Genomic DNA, 24,213 nt, shown 5'->3' on the forward strand with positions numbered 1-24,213 from the left:
TTAGAAGCTTCAAAGGACAATGGGGCCATCTGAAGAACTTCAATAAACTAAGAGGTGCTTTGAAAGATTCAAAACATACTTATACATATGTCCTAGCTAGATCCTCATTCTGGAAGCTCTGTAATTTAATAAAAAGTATCTTCTTTTACACAAGCTTTAAAAAAATCATGTGTACTCCTATTTGTGGAAAAAACCCTATAATAAGCCACAGGTCAAGTGATAAATTTAGTTAATTATTTCCTGAGATACACAACTAGAAAAGTGTAATAGCTTTATGTTTATATATTTTAGACCATAAAGGAAGTCAGGATCTATGGCAATTAATTTCACGATACCTCCATCTACTTTCACTATTGCTCATTTAAGAATTATAACTAAAACGTTTAATTAAGGGAAAATATTTAGGATTAACATGAGATGTACTCATTTTTGAGTAGAAAAAAGATCAGTCATTTAAGCAGCCTACAGCAAATAAAGTGTTTTATGTTCATTGGCTTAAAATAAGAGTATCTAAATTTTTTTCCTGCATTTTGAAAATATAAACACTTTCATGATTTTACCAAGTCACATCTTGTCATTCTTTTTGCTTCATATGTATATATATATATTTGACAAAATAGCTTATTAAATGTGATATTAAACAGCCAATTTATAAGTAGACCATTTTAATTAAAATTTATTTTAAGTATTCATAAAATAAATTCTTTAAGATAAAAACTCAATTAGGAGAGACTTTATGAAAACAAGAAGGTCTTATTTTAAAATCAATGTGACATTCAAAATTGGAAAGGAAAAACAAAATCAAAACTAGTTACATTAGTGACATCAAAATTTTACATCAATAATTTCCTACAAATCCTAAATAAATTCTTTACATCCTGGGGCAGACTTGCTTTTTCCAATAATATTTATCAAGAAAACAACAGGTTTTAAATATACTGACTTCAAAAAGACTACATAAAAGCAAACAAGACAGTATTTTAGATTTCCCCAAAACTGTATTCCTTAAACAATATAATTTAAATTAAAAGTTTTAATATATTCAGAACAAACCACATATGATATAAAAATATATTTGTATGTGCACATAAAAGAAGTTGTAGTGTCTTAAATTGAAATAATTTTAGGAATTAGATTTAATTTAAATAAACTTGTCTTGCTTTTAAAATGCTTCAAGTAGAAGGTACTTTCCAGCAGAAATAAAATAAATGTCACCCCTGTTAAATATTTCCAACCACCCAAGCTGTCTTTTAAGTCACAATTATCACAGTAATGACATAAGACCACAGGCATACATATAAAATGTCTACCAAGCTTTAAACAATGAAAAAAAATTTAATAATTATATTTTAATATATTTATACAAGTTTTCAAAATTATTTTGCCAATATTTGTAAATTACTACCTTCTATAAAAACTTTAGTAAAGAAACAGGCCTACTCTTCAGATATTTATCCTTCTGCTTCTTTAATTCATATTTAAAGAGAAAGAAAACATAAGGAAAATATAAGACTTACAAGGAAAAACTGAGAAATTATCTTGCCTCTGACAACAAAGAAACTGCCACACTCCATTACCAATCATCTGGCAAAGTCATCTGATATTATCAATTCTTACGATATGAGGTTTAATATTTTCAATCCCAAATTTCTATTCCTATCATAATTTAAACTATTCTGCAGCATTCCTGTAATTAATATTTTTAAGCATCTCCTTTCTACTGTTACCTCTTACTATAATGCATAATACAGATCTAAAATCTGATAATGTTGCTCGAATTCTATTGTAGCTTGCATTTCCTGATGATACTACATTATTTATTCATAAAGCAACAGCATTCCCCCTTACTACTGGTACTATTAACTCTTCCTCTGGTGGAACAGGAATGGGGCCATATGATGAGGAATATTCGTTGTCCAGATGAATTAAGTGATATAACTGCAGAATTAACTTTAACATTAGAATTGATTCATAGAAGCTTACATTCTACTGGGAAGAGGACATTTCCCTTTAAGTTAGGCATCTTAAAGTAGGCTGAGGGTTAAGAAAGCATGAGCAGAAGATGTATTCACAAACAAATGAATATTAGACTTAGCAGGATAGAAAAATGACCAGCACTATTAGTTTTTCTGACCTTAAAACAGACTTGCCATGACTGTTCTTTTATTACAAAAGTAGTCTATACAAAAGCTATTTCTTCCAGCTTAAAAAAATTTAACCCATTAGGTTATTAGTAGAAGCAGAAAAATGTAGAAAACCTGGATGAGATATTAGCAGAAGAAAATGACAAGACTGTTTAGCTTTGATCACCATCACTGTGCTTTATTACACAAATAGCTAGAGTAGACTAGCTTTAGATTTTTAACATTAGAGGTTTAGGCTATTAGCAGTTAGTTCCAAGGCAATTCTGAGAATTAAATAAAATGGCTACTTAAAAACTGGTATAATCTGATTTGCATGCTCTGAAAAATTGACTAAATTAAATTAGCCAAGTCCATATTTTTGACCATCAATTAAACCCCCAGTTATTACTCTTATGATGTAGAAGGTATTATAACATACGATTTTGAGAATATACAAAAACAATGTAGTGGGCCCAGAGAGATAGCACAGCGGCGTTTGCCTTGCAATCAGCCGATCCAGGACCTAAGGTGGTTGGTTCGAATCCCGGTGTCCCATATGGTCCCCCATGCCTGCCAGGAGCTATTTCTGAGCAGACAGCCAGGAGTAACCCCTGAGCACCACCGGGTGTGGCCCAAAAACCAAACCAAACCAAAACAATGTAGTTGTGTTCCTAAGGTACCTAGAACAGAATGGATGAAAATCCTGCAATGATATGGGTGGATTAAAAAACAGTTACCATGGGAATGTAAATTGGTGCAGCCAACGATGGAAGCAGTATGCAAGTTCATCCAAAAATTAAAAATAGAACCACCACATGATCCAGCAATCCCTCTGGGTATTTATCTGAGGCAAGGAAAACTGAACATTGAAGAAATAACTACAAACCCCATCTTCCTTACAGTACCATTCACAACAGCCAAGACATGGAAGCTAAAGAAAGAATGGGTGAAGCAACAGTACTATAAAGTATACAGAATGGAGTACTATTTGACCATATGAAAACAGAAAATCCTTTGTTTGCAATAATATAGATCACCTCTGGGGATTGGGAACTCTATCTATTAGGCAATAAGTCAAAGAAAGACATGACTGCAAGGCTTCTCTGTATTTGGAATCTAAAAAAGCCATAAAAGTTACAGAAGCAGAGCAGTGTTGTCATACACATGTAAAATCACTTTACTTTTTCCTTTTATCTTTTCTGAATTAATCAGCACAAGTACTCTTAATTATATCAACCCTGACCCTCAGATGATGTATGTTAAACTCTGACTAATAAAATTGGTAGGGAAGCAGCAAAAAAGAAAGCTTGGCTAAGTCTAGGATCCAAAATGCTGCTCAACACTCTGGCCAAAATTGTACTTTTTTTTTTTTTCTTCTTCCCAAAATTGTACTTTTGACTCTGATTTCTTGTGCAAAACTGCAAGCTGAGACCCCCGCAGAATTACCCCCACAGAGAGCAGAAAAGTGATTTTAGAGTCTGAAGCCATAAGGGAAATAGATGTTGGTTAAAGGATACAATGATTTCAGCTGTGTTTAAGGTCTGAGGATCTAAAATGTATAAATGTTAACAATTGATAACACTGCACTATATAATTAAAATGTGTTGAGAGCATAAATATTCACACACACATATACACAGAACAAGAGTGGGGATGGACAGAGTCCTACTGGCTTGAACCCCAGCAGTACACAGTAACACAGAACTCCAAGTAGCATTGCATGCTGGGCCCTCACACTGGTCTACTTGGCCAAGAATCACTTGGATTGATCCTCAGATTCCCTAGACACCACCTGGTTAAGCCTCTGCCCCTCTCCTTCAAAAGGGAAGCATATGAAGTGATGGATGGAATCCTTCTACATGTATCAAATCACCACAGTGTACACTTTGTCTTACATTATCAATTGTATGTATTGTCAACTGTATCTCAAAAAGATGTAGTGGGTTGGGTGGGGAATTAGATACCAGACTACAGAGCACCCAGATAGGATGTGTGAGAATTAAATTTTGTTAAAAGTGATACTTTGAAACAAACTACAGAACGAAAAAAACAGCATGTATCTATAGACACAATGAAAAAAAATACCAGTTTCAACTTTTACTTTTAAAATCTTAAACGAAACTATTTATCTTATTAGATTCCCCTGCCCCATGTCAGTCCTTCAATTCTTTAGCCTAGAGCTTGAAACACTTTTTATTCTCTCGTAAGCAAATGTGAAGACAATTTCACAACTTGGTAGTTTATCAGGCTTGATGGCCAATAGTCTCAAGTTGTTCCACTGTTCAACATTTGTTTTGTAAGCTACTTATTTTTAGCTGTGGACTCATTACTAAGGAAACTTGGAAGCTTAACTAAAAGCTTAGGGGTCTATAATTTACCAGTCTTGTCATATCCTAACACTTCTGAAGGTAAGAGTAACCCCTGTCCCACATTCCTTCCCTTGCTGCTTCTTCCTCAGAGAAGCAAGGCCTGTCTGTCAAACCCTGACCAACCTCCACCCTGCCCTCTGCTATTATTAAAGAACACCGAGGACATGTTTGGAGAAAGCTATCATATTTGCCGGTATATAAGACGACCCTTCAACCAATGAAAAACTTCCTAAAAGTCGGGAGTCATATTATATGCTGGTATACGGCATGCTGAAACTTGTTCCAGCTTCAGGGACGAGTGATCCGCACCTCTCTTACTTTTATGAAGTAACTTACTTTTAAGATTTTTAGAAGTTTTTCATGGGTTGAAGGGTCGTCTTATACACCAGCAAATATGGTACACTTGCAGGGCACATACTCGAAATGCTTATTACCAGAGCATCTAATAACTAATGAGTGCTGTTGCATCTGGTTATAACCAGAAGTTGAGACCCTCACCCCTTGTTTCTCATTTATTACTAATATATAACCAAATTTCAGTCTTAACTAATGCAAATTCCTTAATTTCTCTTTTCAAATATTCTTTGGTGCCACTATTCATCTTCCAAAATCTTATTCACACCACAAGTTTTCCAAGTGGGACATTTATCCCAAAATACTAAAAACACCCTGGAGTGGGAAAGAAAATAGTAGCACTTCTCTTTCTGTAATTATTTTTAGATTGCTTGTTTTGTGTTGGGGCTAACCTGACTGTGCTCGGAATTTACTCCTGACTCTGCACTCAGGTATCATTACTGGAGAGTTCGATGGGCCATATGGATGCCAGGGTTTGAACCCAGGTGATCTGGGAGCAAGGATACAAATTGTACTATCTCTCTGGCTCCTCCATTTTTATTTTATACTGTATACAATGCCAACACCAAAGGACATTTATACACATAAACTATAAAAGCACTACAAAAGGGGGATAAGCTTAAAAACTGAGTCCACACCCGGCGGTGCTCAGGGGTTACTCCTGGCTATCTGCTCAGAAATAGCTCCTGGCAGGCACAGGAGGCCATATGGGATGCCGGGATTTGAACCAACCACCTTAGGTCCTGGATCGGCTGCTTGCAAGGCAAATGCTGCTGTGCTATCTCTCTGGCCCCACAGGCTGCCCCTTTTAATAATTTTAGTACCTCTCTCCTTCTCCACAGCAGCTAGAACATTTTAATAACTATACCGGATTTTTTTTTAATGCCTTAGCAAATCATTTTAACAATCCCTGCTGTTCCTAAGATAAATACCAAATCCAGTGCTCTTCCCACAGGTGACGGGCTGGGGCCACACAGGGGTGATGATCACTGTCTATGTTACCCAGTTCAGATACTCTACGGTAGTCGTCTTTCTATTTTTCATATGCTATATATGCTTCTCTACTGCAGGGCCTTTTATGTAGTTATTATTTTTGGTTTTGGGAGTCACACACAGCAATGATCAGGAACACTCCTGGCTCTGGAACTATTGCAGTACTCAGGGGACTGTATGAGATGCTAGGGATCAAATATGGATCAGCTATTTGCAAGGCAAGTACCCTAACTACTGTACTATCATTTCAGTCCCAAATTGAAATTATTAACTTCAATTTTAAATGTAATTATATATAGATAATATAGATATAGTCTACAGTTATTTAAGAAATACATTTCATGAGTCGTAAGGAGACGGACACAGAATGATCACGCTATTTGTGAGATATATTATAAAAACACAGTAAGGCCCAAAGACAACAGAAACAAGGGCCAAGAGTACTTGGTCCATGATAAAAAGTTTGTCGAAGAAAGGGTGTGTGTGTGTGATTAGGGCAGAGAAGGGACCATCATAATAATGATAGTTGAAAATGATTACTCTGGACAAAAACTGGGTGCTGAAAGGAGGTAAAATGATATGCATGATACCCTTTCAGTAACAGGATTACAAAGCTAAGTGCCTAAAAAAAAGAGAGGAGAGAGAGAGGAGAGAGAGGAGGGGGGGAAGGAGGGAGGGGGAGAGAGAAAAAGAGAACCTGCCATAGTGGTAGGTTGTAGGAGGGTTTACCCGAAAGGAAAACAAAGGACATTGGTGGCAGAAAGTGTATACTGGTGAAGGGATAGATGTTGGAACATTCTATGAGTGAAACTCAAAAGAAAATTAAAAATACATTTCAAAATTAATAGGCTGTACATTTTGTTATAACATTTAAACATGACCATGAATAAACATGACTAGGAGGGTAACCAATAAAGAAAAAAATTTAAAAATCATTGTATTTACTACCAAAATTAGAAAAATAGAAGAAAATTTAAATTAGGAGGGTTATGTTCTCCCTCTAAGAATCAATGCTTCCATGTGACAAAAGACAACAGAAAGTAAGAACTGATCTTCAGTGTGAAATAGCATGGGAGGGATATTGGGAGGTGGGGAGAACCTGGATGGGGGGATGACACTGGAACAATGACTGAGGGAATGGAAACACACTGGTGGAGAGTGTGCTGGAATGGGTTATACATGAAATCTTATTAATAGTATTATAAACCACAGTGCCTAAATAATGAAAATTTATTTTAAAAAGTTTCTTAATAAGGTAGAGCTTTTTCAAGAAAAAGTGCACAAAATACATATTATCACATTTTAATTGATACTTTTTGTACTTATTTAAATGTATAAGGGTTGTGTTATTCTACTTGCTTCAGTAGACAATTCCAAGTTAAAACTGTTTTTGTTGTTTTTTTTTAATTAACTCTCTGAAGAAGCTATCTATACTGGGCTAAGGAGATAGCTCAAGTGGTAGAGCACATCAAGCATATCATATGTGCAAAGTCTGAGCTCAATCTTCAAGACTGCATGGTCCCCTAGGTCCTGCCAGATATACCCCCTTGTGGGCACAAGGGCAGAGCAGGCTGGACTGCAGATATAGCCTCTAAGCAAGGGCCATGCAGGGCCAACCTCAACAGAGCCTCTATTTTAAGCAAAAACTAATAAAGATAAAAATAAGCTACACAAACAAAATTATTGTTTAAAAACAAAATGAAAAAGAGGGCTGAAGAAAATTATCCAATACCAGCAAAGAGCCCAGAGGAAAACATTAGAAAACCCCAATATCAACTGATAGAGCCTACAGTCTTTCCAATTCATCACATGGATACTGAGCTATTACTTTATATTATATTACCTATTTATAGACAGCTGTCTCCTCACTAAACAGCAAGATGCCCAAAGAAAACTGTCTATGCCATATTCGTTTTCCTATTGCCAGGAACCAGCGTACAATAATGATGTGATCATTGATTTAACTAAATTATTTTTATTTTAAGGGAATGGATGCAATTTAAACATAACTGTTATAATATGTGCTGGCTGTACTCTAGGAGCATATATACATATATATAAACATGTATCTAAGCAATACAAATGGAGACTAAAAGAGAATGAATCTATATGTAACTTTATATAATAAAGAAATAGGAAAAATATACAAAACCAAAAATATTTAAATGGAAGAGAAATTAAAAGGTGCTTTTAAATTAGAAATCATCCGAGGCTGGACTGATAACGCAGTTGTTTGCCTTGCATGTGGGTGACCCAGGATGGACCTTGGTTCAATCCCTGGCGTCCCATATGGTCCCCCAAGTCAAGAGCAATTTCTGAGTGCATAGCCAGGAGTAACCCCTGAGCACCACCAGGTATGGCCAAAACCAAAACAAACAAACAAAAATTAGAAATCTTTTAGGGCTAGAGCAATAGTACAGGTGGCAAGGTATTTGCCCTGCATGGAGTCAACCCAGGTTCAATCCCTGCCACCCATAAACTATGGCTGTCCCCGAGCCTACAGGAGTGATCTTAGAGGGCAGAGTGAATACAACCAGGCAAGAACCTAATGGGAAAGGGAAAGGGAAAGGGAAAGGGAGGGAGGGAGGGAGGGAGGGAGGGAGGGAGGGAGGGAGGGAGGGAGGGAGGGAGGGAGGGAAGGAAGGAAGGAAGGAAGGAAGGAAGGAAGGAAGGAAGGAAGGAAGGAAGGAAGGAAGGAAGGAAGGAAGGAAGGAAGGAAGGAAGGAAGGAAGGAAGGAAGGAAGGAAGGAGAAAGAAAGAAGAAAGAGAGAGAAAGAAAGAAAGAAAGAAAGAAAGAAAGAAAGAAAGAAAGAAAGAAAGAAAGAAAGAAAGAAAGAAAGAAAGAAAGAAAGAAAGAAAGAAAGAAAGAAAGAAAGAAAGAAAGAAAGAAAGAAAGAAAGAAAGAAAGAAAAGAAAACCTTTATATGGATTATGAAACCCCTCCATATGCCAAAAAAAAAAATCCAGAAAATTTATCTTTGGAGTTTTTGACATATGAGATCCCACAAGTTTCCAGGACACTCATTTCTAAGGAAGAGGGCCCAATATTGATAAAACAGGGATTAAGAACTTGCCTTTCAGGACAACCCTGGTTTAATCCACATGGTTCCACATACTTCCTCCAACCTATTACCAGGCAAGCACCACTGATGTAACCCAGAATCCAATTAACCCCCAAAAGTTCCCAAAGGGGAAGAGACCTGATCCCTTGTCACTTCCCAGAGTGAAGAAATTCAGGTCAAGGCAAATTCTTTCTCCATGACTTCTTACCAAGAATCATGAGAAAGCAGGACACGCAAAAAGTACCAAGGCAATCTTAATGTATTCCTCTGGCAACATCCTGATGTAGGGTGTACTTTCTTTAAGTAAAATTTCTATACATTGGCCATAGGAACCATATCATCACTACATGAAGACAATGCACAAGAAATATAGGTAGACAGTTTTTTAATATTATCAAGGTTCTATTTTAATTAAGGAAAAGGGAAATTTGAGCATGGTTGAGAAGTGGCTGGACGAAAATGACAATGCAGAAATATCAGAGTTCCAGGGCCTGAACCATAGTACAGTGGGTTTTGCTTTGCACAAGAACATTTGGGTTCAACTGTCAGCATCCCATGTAGCCCCCCAAGCACCGCCAGAAAACAATTCCTAAGTGCCAGGAGTAAGTAAGTCCTAAGCAGCACTGGGAGTACATACCCCCTTAAAAGGGGGGGAGGGGAAGAAAAGAAGGAAGGAAGAAAGGAAGGAAGGGAGAAAGGGAGGGAGAGAGAAAGAGAGAGGAAGGAAGGAAGGAAGGAAGGAAGGAAGGAAGGAAGGAAGGAAGGAAGGAAGGAAGGAAGGAAGGAAGGAAGGAAGGGAGGGAGGGAGGGAGGGAGGGAGGGAGGGAGGGAGGGAGGGAGGGAGGGAGGGAGGGAGGGAGGGAGGGAGGGAAAGGAAGAGAAGCAACTCGCATTTTCTATAGTACTAACAAAGTTTGAATTCGGACAGTATTTGCCGAGAAAAGTCCTTAATAAAAAGTTTCTACCCAGGGCCAGAGTGATAGCACAGCGGGTAGGGCATTTGATTTGCTCAAGGCTGGTCCAGGTTTGACCCCCACCCCAGCATTCTATAAGGTCTGGAGCCTGTCAGGATTGATTTCTGAGCCTAGAGCCAGGAGTAACCCGAGCGCCACCAGACTATGAAAATGGCAGCTATAACCCCAAAAAAGCCCCCCCCCCAAATTTCCAGAAAATAAATCTTTTTTTTTCTGTATATACCATTTCAGAAATTACCAAGTCCACAGAAATAGCATATCTGCTTTTTGTTGTTTTATTTGTTTGGGTCACACCTGGCAGTGCTCAGGACTTACTCCTTAGGGATCACTTTTGAAGGGGTTTGGGGAATCATATGGGAATGTAAACTCTCAAGGCAAGTACTATGTCCATAGTACTATCACTCTGCCCACCAAGACTTAAATGGTTCTTAAATCATTTTAAGAATGATTTTGGTTATCTTTATATGAATAGTCTTCAAGTATGAATATTACTTGTTGCATTTCCTAACTATCATTCAAGATACTTTAAACTGCCTTACAGATACTTCTGGTCCTTTCGTATCTCCTTTGCATAATTATTAGCCACTGAAGGTCAACAATTTTCAATTACCTTTTACTTCACTCATACCACACAACAGAGTTTCTAAGAGAGCAAGCAAATCAATTCATTGTGGCATTTCTTCTTTCAGATTCTGAGGCTAGCTGCTTCTTAGGAAGCTTTTATAGATTAATGAAATAATGACACAATACTGACTACAGATACCATCTCAAAAGGAATGATTTGAAATTTTTCTTTCTTGACTAGATAAAAATAGGAACATAGATGTCAATTCAGAGGCACTGCATTAATGTGCACATGCTCTTTGTTCAATACAAACTTGTACAATTTAATGGTACTATCATTCCCCTCACTGACTTATGAAGGTGTGACCAAACTAAGCTGTAAGAACTGGCTGCCATCGAGTGTATGAACAGTTTCACCATGGTAAAAGAAGTCTCAGCAAGTTGTTTTTGTTTTAATGGGGGGCCACTCCCAAGGAGTGCTCAGGAGACCTGGGGATTGTTCCCAGTGATACTTAGGCTGATCTGGTTAGTGATTCACTGCAGTATAGCTTAGGCCCCTGTGGGCCTCACAGGGAATACCTGAAGTGCTTCAGGCCTTCCAAATAAGGCTGGGAGTTCACATGGGGTGCACCCTAACACCTGATACTATCCTATTCCCCTGGCCTTTCTGAAGTTAATTTCTCAGCATTGATAGACAAGAGATTCTATGGAAGTGCCTCCTTACTTATTTCCAGTATTTGTTTAAAGAAGTGGTATCATAGTCTCATACAAAGCACACAATCTACCACTGAGCTTTATTTCTAGCTCCAGAATATTTGACTGCTTATATCCAACTTTTGGCCAAGAAATATGATTAAAATAAAAAAATGTAAGTATTTTTGGGTCTGGAGAGATAGCATGGAGGTAAGGCGTTTGCCTTTCATGCAGAAGGTCATCAGCTGGAATCCCAGCATCCCATATGGTCCCCCAAGCCTGCCAGGAGCGATTTCTGAGCGTGAAGCCAGGAAACCCTTGAGCACTTCTGGGTGTGACCCAAACCCCCCCCCCAAAAAAAAGAAATATAAGTATTTTTTAAAACAAACCATTAATCTCATGAAGGAAAGCATGCAAATAATTGTTATCCCTCCCCAAATACCATAGCTAAACTCACCGAGATGGTCAGATCCACCCACAGCTGGGAGGAATCTATGATTGGTAATTAAGGGGTTGCCTTAGCTAAGATATAGAGAAGAAAGAGGCTGCTCAGCTTAGAAACCTTGCTGCATATGGCAGTTAGGGCCTTGTAATAAAGTTCGATTTCTTTTTGTTATTGTTGTTTTGGGGCCACACCCGGTGACACTCAAGGGTTATTCCTGGCTATGTGCTCAGAAATAGCTCCTAGCTTGGGGGACCATATGGGACCACAGTCCATCCTAGATTAGCCTTGTGCAAGGCAAATGCCCAACCACTTGTGCCACTGCTCTGGCTCCAGATTTCTCCTGAAACTTCAACTGACTGCTCTGTGAATTTCTCCACTGTTACCCTGTAACCTACAGACCCACTGGCCGTAAGGGCTGCAGGCACCGGACGGAGCCAGAAAAGACCTCATCCTACCAATACTACGACTCTTTAATTTATATTTAAACAACAAATAATCTTTAGATCATAGCAGCACCATTAACTAAATTTCAAACTTACTATAAAATAAGCTTGAAAAGAACTGAACTCACCAGCTAGACTTGTACCATATTATTATACATTGGAAGATGCCCATCAAGAATAAGAGGTAGACAAAAAAAAAATGATGTTCACGGCCTGAACAACAATACAGCAGGTGGGGTGCTTGCCTTACATGCAGACAACCTGGGTTCAATACCTGGCATCCCATATGGTCCCCTATCAATACTAGGGATAATTCCTGAGTGCAGAGCCAGGAGTAAACCCTAAAGCACTGTCGTGTGCAACCCAATTTCCCCCCAAAAAGGATTTAAGATTTAAAAGTCCTGTCACTGAATATTTCTACTTTGGAAGAGGACAAAAATATCCCAAATCCCTCAATAAAATAGTAAAGCCATGGTTATGAAAATACAGTATTAGACTTAAGTTATGGTGAAGCTAAAGCACCTTTCAAGTTAGTGACCAGGACATTGCAATCATAAATATATTAAAATTTTGGGGCCGGAGAGATAGCATAAAGGCTATCATTTGCTTTGCATGCAGAAGCATGGTGATTCAAATCCTGGCATCCCATATGGTCCCCGACCCTGCCAGGAGCAATTTCTGAGCATAGAGCCATGAGTAACCCCGGAGCACTGGCAGGTGTGACCCAAAAACCAAATAAATTAATTAACTAAACTTTTGTTTTTACTGGGGACACATGCAGCTGTGCTCAGAATTTGCTCTTAGTTGTGTTCAAGGATCACTCCTAGGTATGTGAAAGCCATTAAGTCGCACAGGGTTCAAACCAGTATTAGTAGTGTGCAAGACAAGTACCTTACCCACTTTCTCTGGCCAAAAAAAATTCACATACTATATGACAATTCATACAATAATTGTGAAAAACATTAAGAGATGAGAGATATGTCAATTTGGGGCATCCGATAAAGACAGTACTGGACTCCTGAGATAAAGAATGGGGGGGGGGAATGGAGAATAGCACAGCAGTGAAACATGTGTTCAAGGGAGAAAATGGGTATGAAGAACAAGACCACTTGAAATAAACTTAACTATAAAATATATTTTTAGAAACTTCTGAGAATTCAAAATTCCAATTTTGAAATATATCACACAAAAGGGATTTTAGAATGCTGAAATAAAACCTGTACAATACTCATATTGAAAGTGCATCATGTCATAAAATCAGTAAGAAAAAACAAAGGAATTTATTTTTTAAATATAAAGAAATGAGGCTGGAGAGATAGTACAGCAGTAGGGCATTTGCCTTACATGCAGCCAACCTGGGGTGAACCCGGGTTCGATTTCCGGTATCCCATTTGGTCCCTGAGTCTAAGCAAGGATATCTACGTTTGCACAGCAAACATGATCTTAATGGTAAAATATTTTAGTAAGATTTTCTTTAAAAATGTATGCCTAATTCCAACAAAAGCAGTAAAATAAGGTCTTGGAGAGAACCCAAAGGGGTGAGAGATGTGCAGACTATATGTACAAGACCCTGAATTTGACCATAGAACTACAATGTTCCTTTTCTCTTTCTCCTCAAGCGTTGGAAAGCTCTGGCAGCCCCAGAGCATTTAACCATTAGGCCCTTCACCCAAAAAGCAGTAGAAAAATATTATTGGGCACAGATAATTTTCCTTTCAATAAAACAGAATTTAAAAGTATTTTCTGTTACCCTTTCCGAACTAAAACACTGTGCAAATAAAACTGCATAGCTATTATCTATAAAACTGTCAAAAAATACTTGACCAAAAAAAGAAATAAAAAATAAAAAATCTTTGCTTAAACAATGTGTTTTGAATCTATTAGTTTCAAGCAAAGTCCATTTCCATTAGACAAAAGAAATAAGACAAATTAGCTTTTGGTATAAGAAGAAGAGCACAAATTCAATTCTCTTTCAAAATGTTAGAACATGTGATTTGTGTTTTTAAAATTCCAAATATAACTCACTGTATTTAGCACCTCCTGTACTTTCCAGTATATTAGATAATTGTACACCAAGCTAAAAACAAAATAAAGGAAAACATTCCTACCACCCACACTTTTCATAAAAGAAATGGAAATATTAAACACACACACAAGGACACCTTCTAAAGTTCAGTATGATTAGCCACAAAATTTTTCTTAATTAAGAAAATTTGTCTGAAGACTTAGAGGCTTAGGAGACAAAGGAAGAAAAAAGAAAGAATTATGTGACTGGATTTTGGATAAAAAGATGGATCTGTAATGTTCAAATCCTGCTCTGGAGAAACATGAGTTTTAACTCCAAAATGGTCAAAAAAGCTGCAGGGTTTGTTTGGGTCTGTTAAGCACCAAGCTTCTTTAAAATGTTTTCTTTGAATAAAAGTATCCGTGCTTTTTGTTTCGGGGCCACATGGGAGATGCTCAGGGGTTACACTCCTGAATAACACTGGCATGTAGGAATCATGACAGATTTGGGGAACCATGGGGATACCAAGGATCAAATCTAGGTTGGCCATGTGCAAGGCAGATGTTTTACCCACTGTACTATCTCTTGCCATTGGTAACTTTTTTTTTTTTTTTTTTTTTTTTTGGTTTTTGGGCCACACCCGGTGACGCTCAGGGGTTACTCCTGGCTATGCGCTCAGAAGTCGCTCCTGGCTTGGGGGACCATATGGGACGCCGGGGGATCGAACCGCGGTCCGTCTCCTAGGCTAGCGCAGGTAAGGCAGGCACCTTACCTCGAGCGCCACCGCCCGGCCCCATCCCATTGGTAACTTTTTAAAAAGCTTGAAAATCACTGAGAAAGATAGACATCTTATCAATCGATAATACTGATATTGACATTTGCTGATAACACTACCAACAAAAACCATAAAGAGAAGCAGCCATATTAAACAATGGTTTTAAAAAGTGGTTAAATATTAAGGAGTAGTAAGCACTAATAGCTATACATACTTTACCTTTATGAACAAGTTTGTTGTTAGTCTGATTTCTTTAGTATACTATTTGTTTAAGGAGGGGAAACTCAGTTAAGTATTTCAAAGTTGGTTTTGGCTAGAGAGAAGATAGTTTGAGATAGAGAGAAGATAGTTTGAGAAAGAAAACTGGCTATGAACTCAAAAAACATAGCTATAAAAAGGGAATATATATATATATATATATATATATATATATAAAAGGGAAGATATGTCCAAGATGAAGCAATATTATTGAATACTTTATTTTCCTTTTTTCTGGTTTTTGGGCCACACCTGGTGACGCTCAGGTGTGGCTATGCGTTCAAAAATTGCTCCTGGCTTGGGGGACCATATGGGATGCCAGGAATTGAACCAAGGTCCATCCTGGATCAGACGCATGCAAGGCAAACACCCTACCACTGCGCTATCACTCCGGCCTGAATATTTTTCTTTAAGTAAATGAGAGGGGGCTAACAAGACAATATCAATACAAAGACCTGTCCTATTTCTGGATCTATAGAAAAAAGTAGAGATTTTTGTTCTTAAGATATTTTAATTCTTAGCATCTGACTTCCTTCCCAGGACTAAACTTCTAAGTCAACTGTCATCAAAATCAGAAATTAAAGTTTTAATCACATCAATCTGTTAAAATTGTCATTTCCCAGAAAACAAAACTATAAACAAAATCAACCATTTTTATATCCCTGTATGAATGAAATCTCTGCCAATGATTTAGGTCATTCACGATGAAGTAAAGTGATGGTGAGGCCAATAAACTCTACCTTTCTGACAAAGTAGTACCAGCAATGGGCAATTTTCCCATTTGCCAAACTTTCCATAATGTGGAAATTTCAAGAAAATAAAATTTAGTCTCTCTCCAAAAGATCAGAAAAAAACATTAATTAGTATTTGCATTATAAAAGCAAAGTACTTGACTATACTTTGATAAAAATTATCTTTTTCATTTGGCTGAAAAAATTGGTGACAAGATGAATAACAATAGTTTTAACTAAAATTATCTTTAAAATTTAATTTCTAATATCAGTCTACTCTAGAAATGTTTAGAAACAGAAATGTGGGGCCACTGATAGGGTGCTTGCCTTGCATACACCAAGCCACATGTGATCCCCAGGACCACATATGATCCAGAGTCTTGCCAAAAGCACAGCCAAGTGTGGCCCAGAAAAAAATTAAAAAATAGAAATGGTAGTTCAGGGACAAGGAGACAGCTCAAAAGGCTGACACTGACACAGGCTTTGCACACAGGGGCCTAGGCTAAATTCCCTGTACAGCAGCATAGTCCCAGACACTTGAGGAGACACCCCTGAACACTACCGGGTATGGCTTCCCAAAACCAAAAACTTGTGAAAAAAAGAAAAAAAAAAACAAGTTTGCTTCAAACACGAAGAAATCAAATACTATAATCGGTCTCTCTAAACTGATCATTTGTTATGTAGCTGACTTATTTAATAAAATACTAAGAACTGTAATTCTAGTTTCTTCCCTTTTAGAACAATGATGACATGAGGTAATTCAATACCTGCAACAGAATGTTGATTGAAGCCTACAAGCAGAGTACAGTGGAGAGAAGATCTATGTACCAGATGGTTTACAGGGAGATTGTTCAATGATATTTTCTGGACTTACAAACAAACCAGAAGTTCCAGTGACTTATTTTCTCAAAATAAAGACAAGAGAACTACGTACAAATTTTTGTAGAGATACTAATTTCCTCAAAAAACAAAAACAAAAACAAAACATAAACCAGCTACAGGTAAAATTAGTTTCATTAAGATCCTAAATTTCTTGTTGCTTAGAAATTTTATTTGAAATAGATGAATACATACACTGGACTTACCATTTTTTGCAGAATAATACATGGTATAAAAAATTTAGCTTAAAAATATAATCAATAAACATAACAGAGGCAATAAAATCATACTTGTATTATTTTATATATAACAATTATTTTCTGATTATACAACCTATCTACATTATACAGTAATGTAATTTTCTATTTTAAATCAAAACCAAAAAAAAGGAAAAATAAGTTTTGTTTTTTTTTTTTTGGTTTTTCTGGGTCACACCTGGCAGCACTCAGGGGTTACTCCTGGCTCTACACTCAGAAATTGCTCTGGCAGGCTTGGGGAACCATATGGGATGCTGGAGTTTGAACCACTGTCCTGCATGCAAGCCAAATGCCCTACCTCCATGGTATTTCTCTGCACCCCCCGAAAAAAATTTTAAAACTCTTTTTTAAGTGAACGAATTCTACATTTCCTAACCATCATGCAGTATTCACAAGGGATGTAATTCATAGCTTAGACCACCTGAGGGCACTCCTAAAGTCTTTACAAAACTAAGAATCATATTTTTATCAACTAGGATAAGGCGATCTAATCCTACTTGAAGTTCAGTGACTCTGAGGTAGTTTTAAAAACATTATTTCAAAAATGTTTGTTTCATGAACGTGATATGTGATAATATGCACAATTTCTAAAACTGACTGTTATATCCTTGAAACAAAAGTTTAATTTCTAGAAATTAATAATACTAGTGAAATAACTTAAAATGGAAAGGGTATAAAAATAACTAGCCTCTTAAGAGTCTTCTTCTAGGATAATGTTTATGACAGGTAATATTTCTATCAACAAATAATATTTTTGTTATTTGTAGAAAACAAGAAAAGTCAAGAATTATTTCAAATACAATGTATGATTTAAGTCAGTCTGAAAAGATATGCTTTAGCATATACATGCCACCTCTGTTCAGGAAAACAAGTAAATCATGGTCACCTTACCTGTTTCCTGTGAATTCAACACTTCTAAGGCATGCATCATGGCACTTGCGAAGACATTGGCATCCTCTTTGCTGCCAAAGTTGAGACCATACACCTGTCTAGCATCTCGCCACTGGTGGAAGGTCTGTGTCGCTTGATTGTACTTCAACCCTTTAGGAATGGCACAATTTATCACCACCTAAAAGACAGTAACTCTTTATAAAATCAAGCCAATAGCAACATCAAGAAAATAATAAATCCTGATCAGGTATCTTATTTCTGAACACCTATTTGAGAATATCTATTGCCTACACCCATTCTCCCTTTTTTAAATGGAGCTGTCTTTTTCTCATTTGTAAGAGTCCTTTACTTAATCTGGACATTATCCCATTGTTTATTACATGTGATCCAAGTATCTTCTTCATTCTATTATATGTCTTTTCCACTCTCTAAACAATTTTTTTGTATATTTCAGTGTCCTTGTGTTGGCTAACTTTACATCTATGTATTGATGACTATATTTTATTAATGGATTGACACCTTAAAAAAAAAGTTCAGACTTTTGTAGCATGTTCCTTAATCCAATTGTAATGAAATGAGTGTTCCATATTATCTTATAAAAGGTTTTATTGTTTACATTGTTTTACCCCCAATTCAAATTAATTTACACCTTTTGTGTAATAAGAATTGTTTCCTTTTGTTACAGTATTGTCCAGTTAATCCCACACTGTCTGTAATGGTACTGCAGATGTAACCTATTATATCAAGTGTCTCAATACCTCTACTTTGGGCTACTTGCTATCTGTGTGAACCAACATTTCAGTGCTTAAGTAATGAGTTGTCTACGAAATCTTGATGATTAGAAAATGCACTTTTACTTGTCTGTTCCTCTGTATAACTTTCTTAACGCTTTAGGTGCAACTACAAGTTTATATTCAAATTATGAAATTTCATTTTATTTAGTAAATCAACCAGGCTCCACATTAAATTATTTGAATTTGATGTAAAATATACATAATTCTGATACATAGTAAGTCAATTTATATAAATCCAATTTCTGAGAATTTCATTAACTGGATCCCAGCTGCTCTATTCTACTACTGTTTCTCGTCTCCTTAAATGACTTATTATTATAACTCTCAGACAAGTATCACACAATTGTTTATGGTCGTTTGTTTCTGTCTAGCTATTAGGAAAACTAACACTAGCAAATCCCCTTAATTTGGGAGTCTGAAATGATTTTAAGCCGTTTATCAGTTCTTCAATAAGTGAGTAAAAATTCTTATTAAAATTTCTTCCCAGAGGAGCTGGAGAGATAGGATGGAGGTAAGGCATTTATCTAGCATGCAGAAGGACGGTGGTTCGAATCCCGGCATCCCATATGGTCCTCCGAGCCTATAGGGGGCGATTTCTGAGTGTAGAGCCAGGAGTAGCCCCTGAGTGCTGCCAGGTATGACCCAAACCTCCCCCACCCCACAAAAAAATTTCTTCCCAGAATATATAAAAGAATTGACAAGATTATTCTCCCTTCACTAGCAGACCCTAACATCTCATTTTATTAATTAATTAATTAGTATGTATGTATGTATGTATGTATGTATGTATGTATGTATGTATTTTTTGCTTTTTTGTTTTTGAGCCACACCTCGTGACGCTCAGGGGTTACTCCTGGCTATGTGTTCAGAAATCGCTCCTGGCTTGGGAGATCAAACTGTGGTCCGTCCTAGGTTAGCAAGTGCAAGGCAAATGCCCCACTGCTTGCACCACCGCTCCTGCCCAACATTTCATTTTAATTCTTCTAGTCCCATGAGTCTTTGTTCAGCTTCTCAGTCCCCACTTTTAATAGATGGGTGGCTGGGGCCGGTGAGGTGGCGCTAGAGCTAAGTGTCTGCCTTGCAAGCACTAGCCAAGGAAGGACCACAGTTCGATCCCCTGGCGTCCCATATGGTCCCCTCAACCCAGGGGCAATTTCTGAGCGCTTAGCCAGGAGTAACTCTTGAACATCAAATGGGTGTGGCCCGAAAAACGAAAAAAAAAAAAAAAAAAAAGATGGGTGGCTGAGTCATAGTACAAAAGGTAGGGTATTTATATGTAAATGACCTGGGTTTGATCCCTGGTACCCCATATGGTCCCCCAAGTTCTTTTAGGAGTACAAAGACAAAAGTCAAGTATTGCCAGATGTGGCCCAAAAATAAATAAGTAAATAAATAAAACTGATTCATGTTCCCAGGTCAGTGCTCCCAAAGTAGATGACCTCTCCCTGGGTTGCTAGGGGATGGTGGTAATAGCTTTGGGTACAACTGGGGAATGAGAGTAGTGCCTTCCATTTGTTGGCTTAAAGATGATCTAGGTAAACAGAAGCCCAAAGTTTTCTGTTTTCTTTCAGTTCCTGTAAACACCCTGAACATTCTGTCTGCTCCTTTTCTATGTGAGGCAGCCAAGAAGATGAAAATGAACATAATCTCTTCAGGGCCCAACACCTGGTAAGCTGTCCCCAGCCAATAAGGGTGGAGCCAGAGGGTACCCTGCTTCGTTCCAAGGCTGTGTGCATCTTCAATCTAGGAACCCCACCACAGCACATAGTAAAAACCACACTACAAGCGTGGCAATGGGGAAACAATGCATGACAACCCCATGTATATAGAGAATGAAGATGGCAATTCTGATGACTCGAAATGTACCAACCAGCTAAATGTCCTCTCAGATAAGGTGTTTAAAGAAGAAATATGGAGGATGTTCATGGAGCTCAAAGAAAGCATAGATCGAGTTGAATAGAAAACAAGTAAGAATCAAGAGGATATGAAGATAGAAATTAGAAAACTTCAAACTGAAAACAGGTCTGGAAAACTCAATGAAAACCTCAATGGACCCAAAAACAAACAAACAAACAAACAAACGAACAAACAAAAAACCTCAATGGAAAGCCTCTCCAACCAAGTAACAGCAGTTGAGGATGGGGTCAGTGAGCTGGAGGATGAGATGCAGAACAACTCCATACAGCAGAAGAGATTGGAAAAGAATCTTAAAGCAAATGATCAGACAATGGATAAACTACTCAAAAGAATGAGAACAGATGAAAATAGAAATCCTTGATAAACTCAACAGAAACAACATAGGAATCATTGAAGTCCCAGACACCCAGGAAGAGAATAATAATAAGAGGAGTTGGAGAGGGCCTGGAGTACTGGCACAAGCAGTAAGACATCTACCTTGCCTGCAATAGCCTAGGATGGACCGTGGTTCGATCCCCCAAGCCAGGAGCGATTTCTGAGCAAATAGCCAGGAGTAACCAAAGCACCACCGGGTGTGGCTCAAACCAAAAAAAAAAAAAGAGGAATTGGAGTAAAAAGAGGAAGAGGAGGAGGAAGAAGGGGAAGAAGAAGGGGGAGAGGAGGGGGAGAAAATGTGGGAGGAGAAGGAAGAGGAGGAGAAAGAAAAAGAAAAGAAAAAAGAGGAGGAAGAGGCTAGGATATGTTTCAGTTTGTAGAACAGATGACTTATGTGTCAATGCCTAGATTTGATCCCAGATAATCTTGTGTTCATGCTCTAATATTCTCACAACTTGTATGAATTTGTGTATATCTGTATGTATAAAAACACGTGATATACTTATGCTGCTCACATCTAATAAAGCAAGTGTAAAAAAAATTTGACCCTAAAGAAAAATGTATCCAAGTCTTTTACCCAGGTGAAAAGGTATTAGAAAAATTTATCTAATGATTCTAACCTATTACTTTCTCTAAAATGCCTTTTCTCTCTCTTTCCTCCTCCTCCCCCTCCCCTTTCCCCTCCCTCTCCCCCCCCCCTTGGTGTTTGGGCCACACCCAGCGACGCTCAGGGGTTGCTCCTGGCTATGCACTCAGAAATCACTCCTGGCTTGTGGGACCATATAGGACACCAGAGGATTGAATTGCAGTCCGTCCTAGGCTAGCACATGCAAGGCTGGTAGACGTCTTATGACCTGCACCACCGCTCTGGCCACTAAAATGCCTTCTAATTTTAATAGATTTTATAATAAAATCCCTGTATTACTCAGTATTTATATAATCATTATAAGCTCTCCTACCAATAGTCATAGAAGTTTAAAAGCACCAAAATTGTAAATATAAATAAAAAACAAAAAATAAAATTTCTGTCTAATTAAGTCAGAGAAAGGCTCTATTTTCCACCCACCAATATCTAGAATAAAAATTGCTTTTAAAATATGATGATATCTTGGGGCCAGAGAGATAGAATAGAGGTAGCATGTTTGCTTTGCATGCAGAAGGACAGTAGTTTGAATTCCAGCATCCCATATGGTCCCTGAGCACTCCCGGGTGTGACCCCCCCCCCAAATGATGAATATTATTCATATATAAAAAGAATAAAGATGTTAGAACTGGGTCAGCTCCATAGATTGACTCTTTTTTCACACAAGATATAAACCAAGTTGTGAAAGATTATGACTACACCACCCATGCAGCACAAAGCTGGCCATCTCAGGAAGAGAGTGTGGGCCAAGTGCTTGCCCTGCCTAAGTCACACTTGCTGCTTCCATCACCCAGAATCATTATTTACCCAATGGCCTGCCTCATCACTGTCCCTCTACGATTCCCTGCAAGGACACTGATCTGACTATATACTTCAGGTATGCTGGTTGTTGGGTTGTTACCATCAGAGCATTTCTTGGAGTGAGTTCAGGCACCCTTCCCTGCATCTTCCTTCTTCTGGGAAAGCATGACAGCTGTAACCATGCACACAAATGCAGTTGCCATGTTTGAACTAGGCCATCTACCAGGAGTATATGCCCTGCAGCTGAGTATATGCCCCTAAAATTTGTAGTGACATAGTTCCAAATTTATGGACAACTTCGTTTGTTTGATGCTGTCACCTCTAAAGGAACACCTCAACTTAACAGACTGGACATGTAACAACAGAGCTTACTAAACTTTTCTGCCATTGTATTAATGACTTCGTTGATACAATAATTTTTGCAAGTGAGCTAGCTACTGTACTTTTTCTTTCTTTTTTTCTCATTTCTTCCATTTTATTAAATAACTTTGCTTTTACTATCTGGAAACAAATGTATTATGATCAATAAATATTCTATTATTTGGAATGCCTGAAATAGTCAAGGTAATAAAACATAAAACAGAATGGAGGTTTTCAGGGCTAGCCAAGGGGAAAAAAATGGTAGTTTCTTTGAATGAATTCTGAGTTTCAATTTGGGAATATGAAAAAAGTTCTGGTGATGAAGCCAAAACATGAATTATGCATTAAAATGAATAAAAAGATTACAATTATAAAATATAGTCTTTGATCATGTGTTTGTTTGGTTGGTTGGTTTTTTGGTTTTTAGGATATATCCGATAATATTCAGGGGTTACTCCTGGCTTTGCACTCAGAAATCTCTCCTGGCTTGGGGAACCATACGGGATGCTGGGGGATCATACCATGGTCCATCCTAGGTAAGGTGTGTGCAAGACAAACGCCCTACCGCTGCACCACCACTCCACTCTGGTCCCTGATCAAATGATTTTATACATACTGGAACAAATTATGTTTCTGAGAATGGGGACAAATTCTCAATTACTTGAAACCCAAAGTTATCAGAATTCAACATTATTAGAAAATTGCAAACCTCATGTAGTAAACCTATATCCTTACACAGCAAATTACTTTAAAAGAAAAGTCAAACAAAAAAATCTGAGTTATTCTTCAAGTGGGCACTGTCAGCCTCCCCTCATCCCGCCATATGCTAAAAGCCCTCAAACCCACATCTGCCACTATGTAACCAATGGCCCAGCTTCACACTAATCTCGAAAGAGATGCCAAGCCAATCGAACTCTTGAGTACACCAGTCTCTGAGCTGAAAACTCTGGAGGCCACTCAGGAAGGGGACAAGCAAAGGATCATCCCAGTTCTACAGATACTGAAGCTCCTAAAGCATGTGGCCATGTTATGTGGTCATGCAGCATCTCCAATTCTGCAATACTGACAGCCCAGTGAGAGAGCACACAAATCAGATGGGAAAGTAGCATACAAGCCAACTAAGATCAATAAATAGAAACAGTAACACAGAAGGTTCAACTAGCAATAAACCCTCAGAAAATACCTTTAATAACCCCATTATGAGATATGATATTCACAAATTTTCTCTTACTAAACTATTTTTTTGGTAATTCCATTGTCATTTTATTGTAACAAGCAATATAAAATAAATTATTTGCTCCTACTAAGGAGTCAGGCTTGGTGGAGGGAAGGTTACACTATTGGTGGAATTAGTGTTGGAACACTGAATGCCTGAAACAACTGTATTATCAATTTTTTGTAAACCATGATGTTAAAGTCAACTTTATATAATTAACTGGTTCATTTTTCCAAAATACAAAAATTTAAACTTCGCGTCATTTTATTCATTTCTAACTTTTAAGGAAAG

At 37.7% G+C, this 24,213-nt stretch overlaps 1 protein-coding gene across 5 annotated transcripts in view; it reads right to left on the reverse strand.

Moving 5' to 3' along the window:
- The window catches only part of ENAH (ENAH actin regulator), a 156,249-nt gene that overhangs the window by 39,497 nt on the left and 92,539 nt on the right, over positions 1 to 24,213 (reverse strand). For all 5 annotated transcript variants that reach the window (XM_049776443.1, XM_049776446.1, XM_049776445.1 and 2 more), the window contains exon 3: positions 17,817 to 17,994. In XM_049776443.1, coding sequence (XP_049632400.1) covers positions 17,817 to 17,994 — 178 coding nt within the window. The remainder of the gene's footprint in view (positions 1 to 17,816; positions 17,995 to 24,213) is intronic.

This window comes from Suncus etruscus, chromosome 7, assembly GCF_024139225.1.
Source record: "Suncus etruscus isolate mSunEtr1 chromosome 7, mSunEtr1.pri.cur, whole genome shotgun sequence".
NCBI classification, from domain to species: domain Eukaryota; kingdom Metazoa; phylum Chordata; class Mammalia; order Eulipotyphla; family Soricidae; genus Suncus; species Suncus etruscus.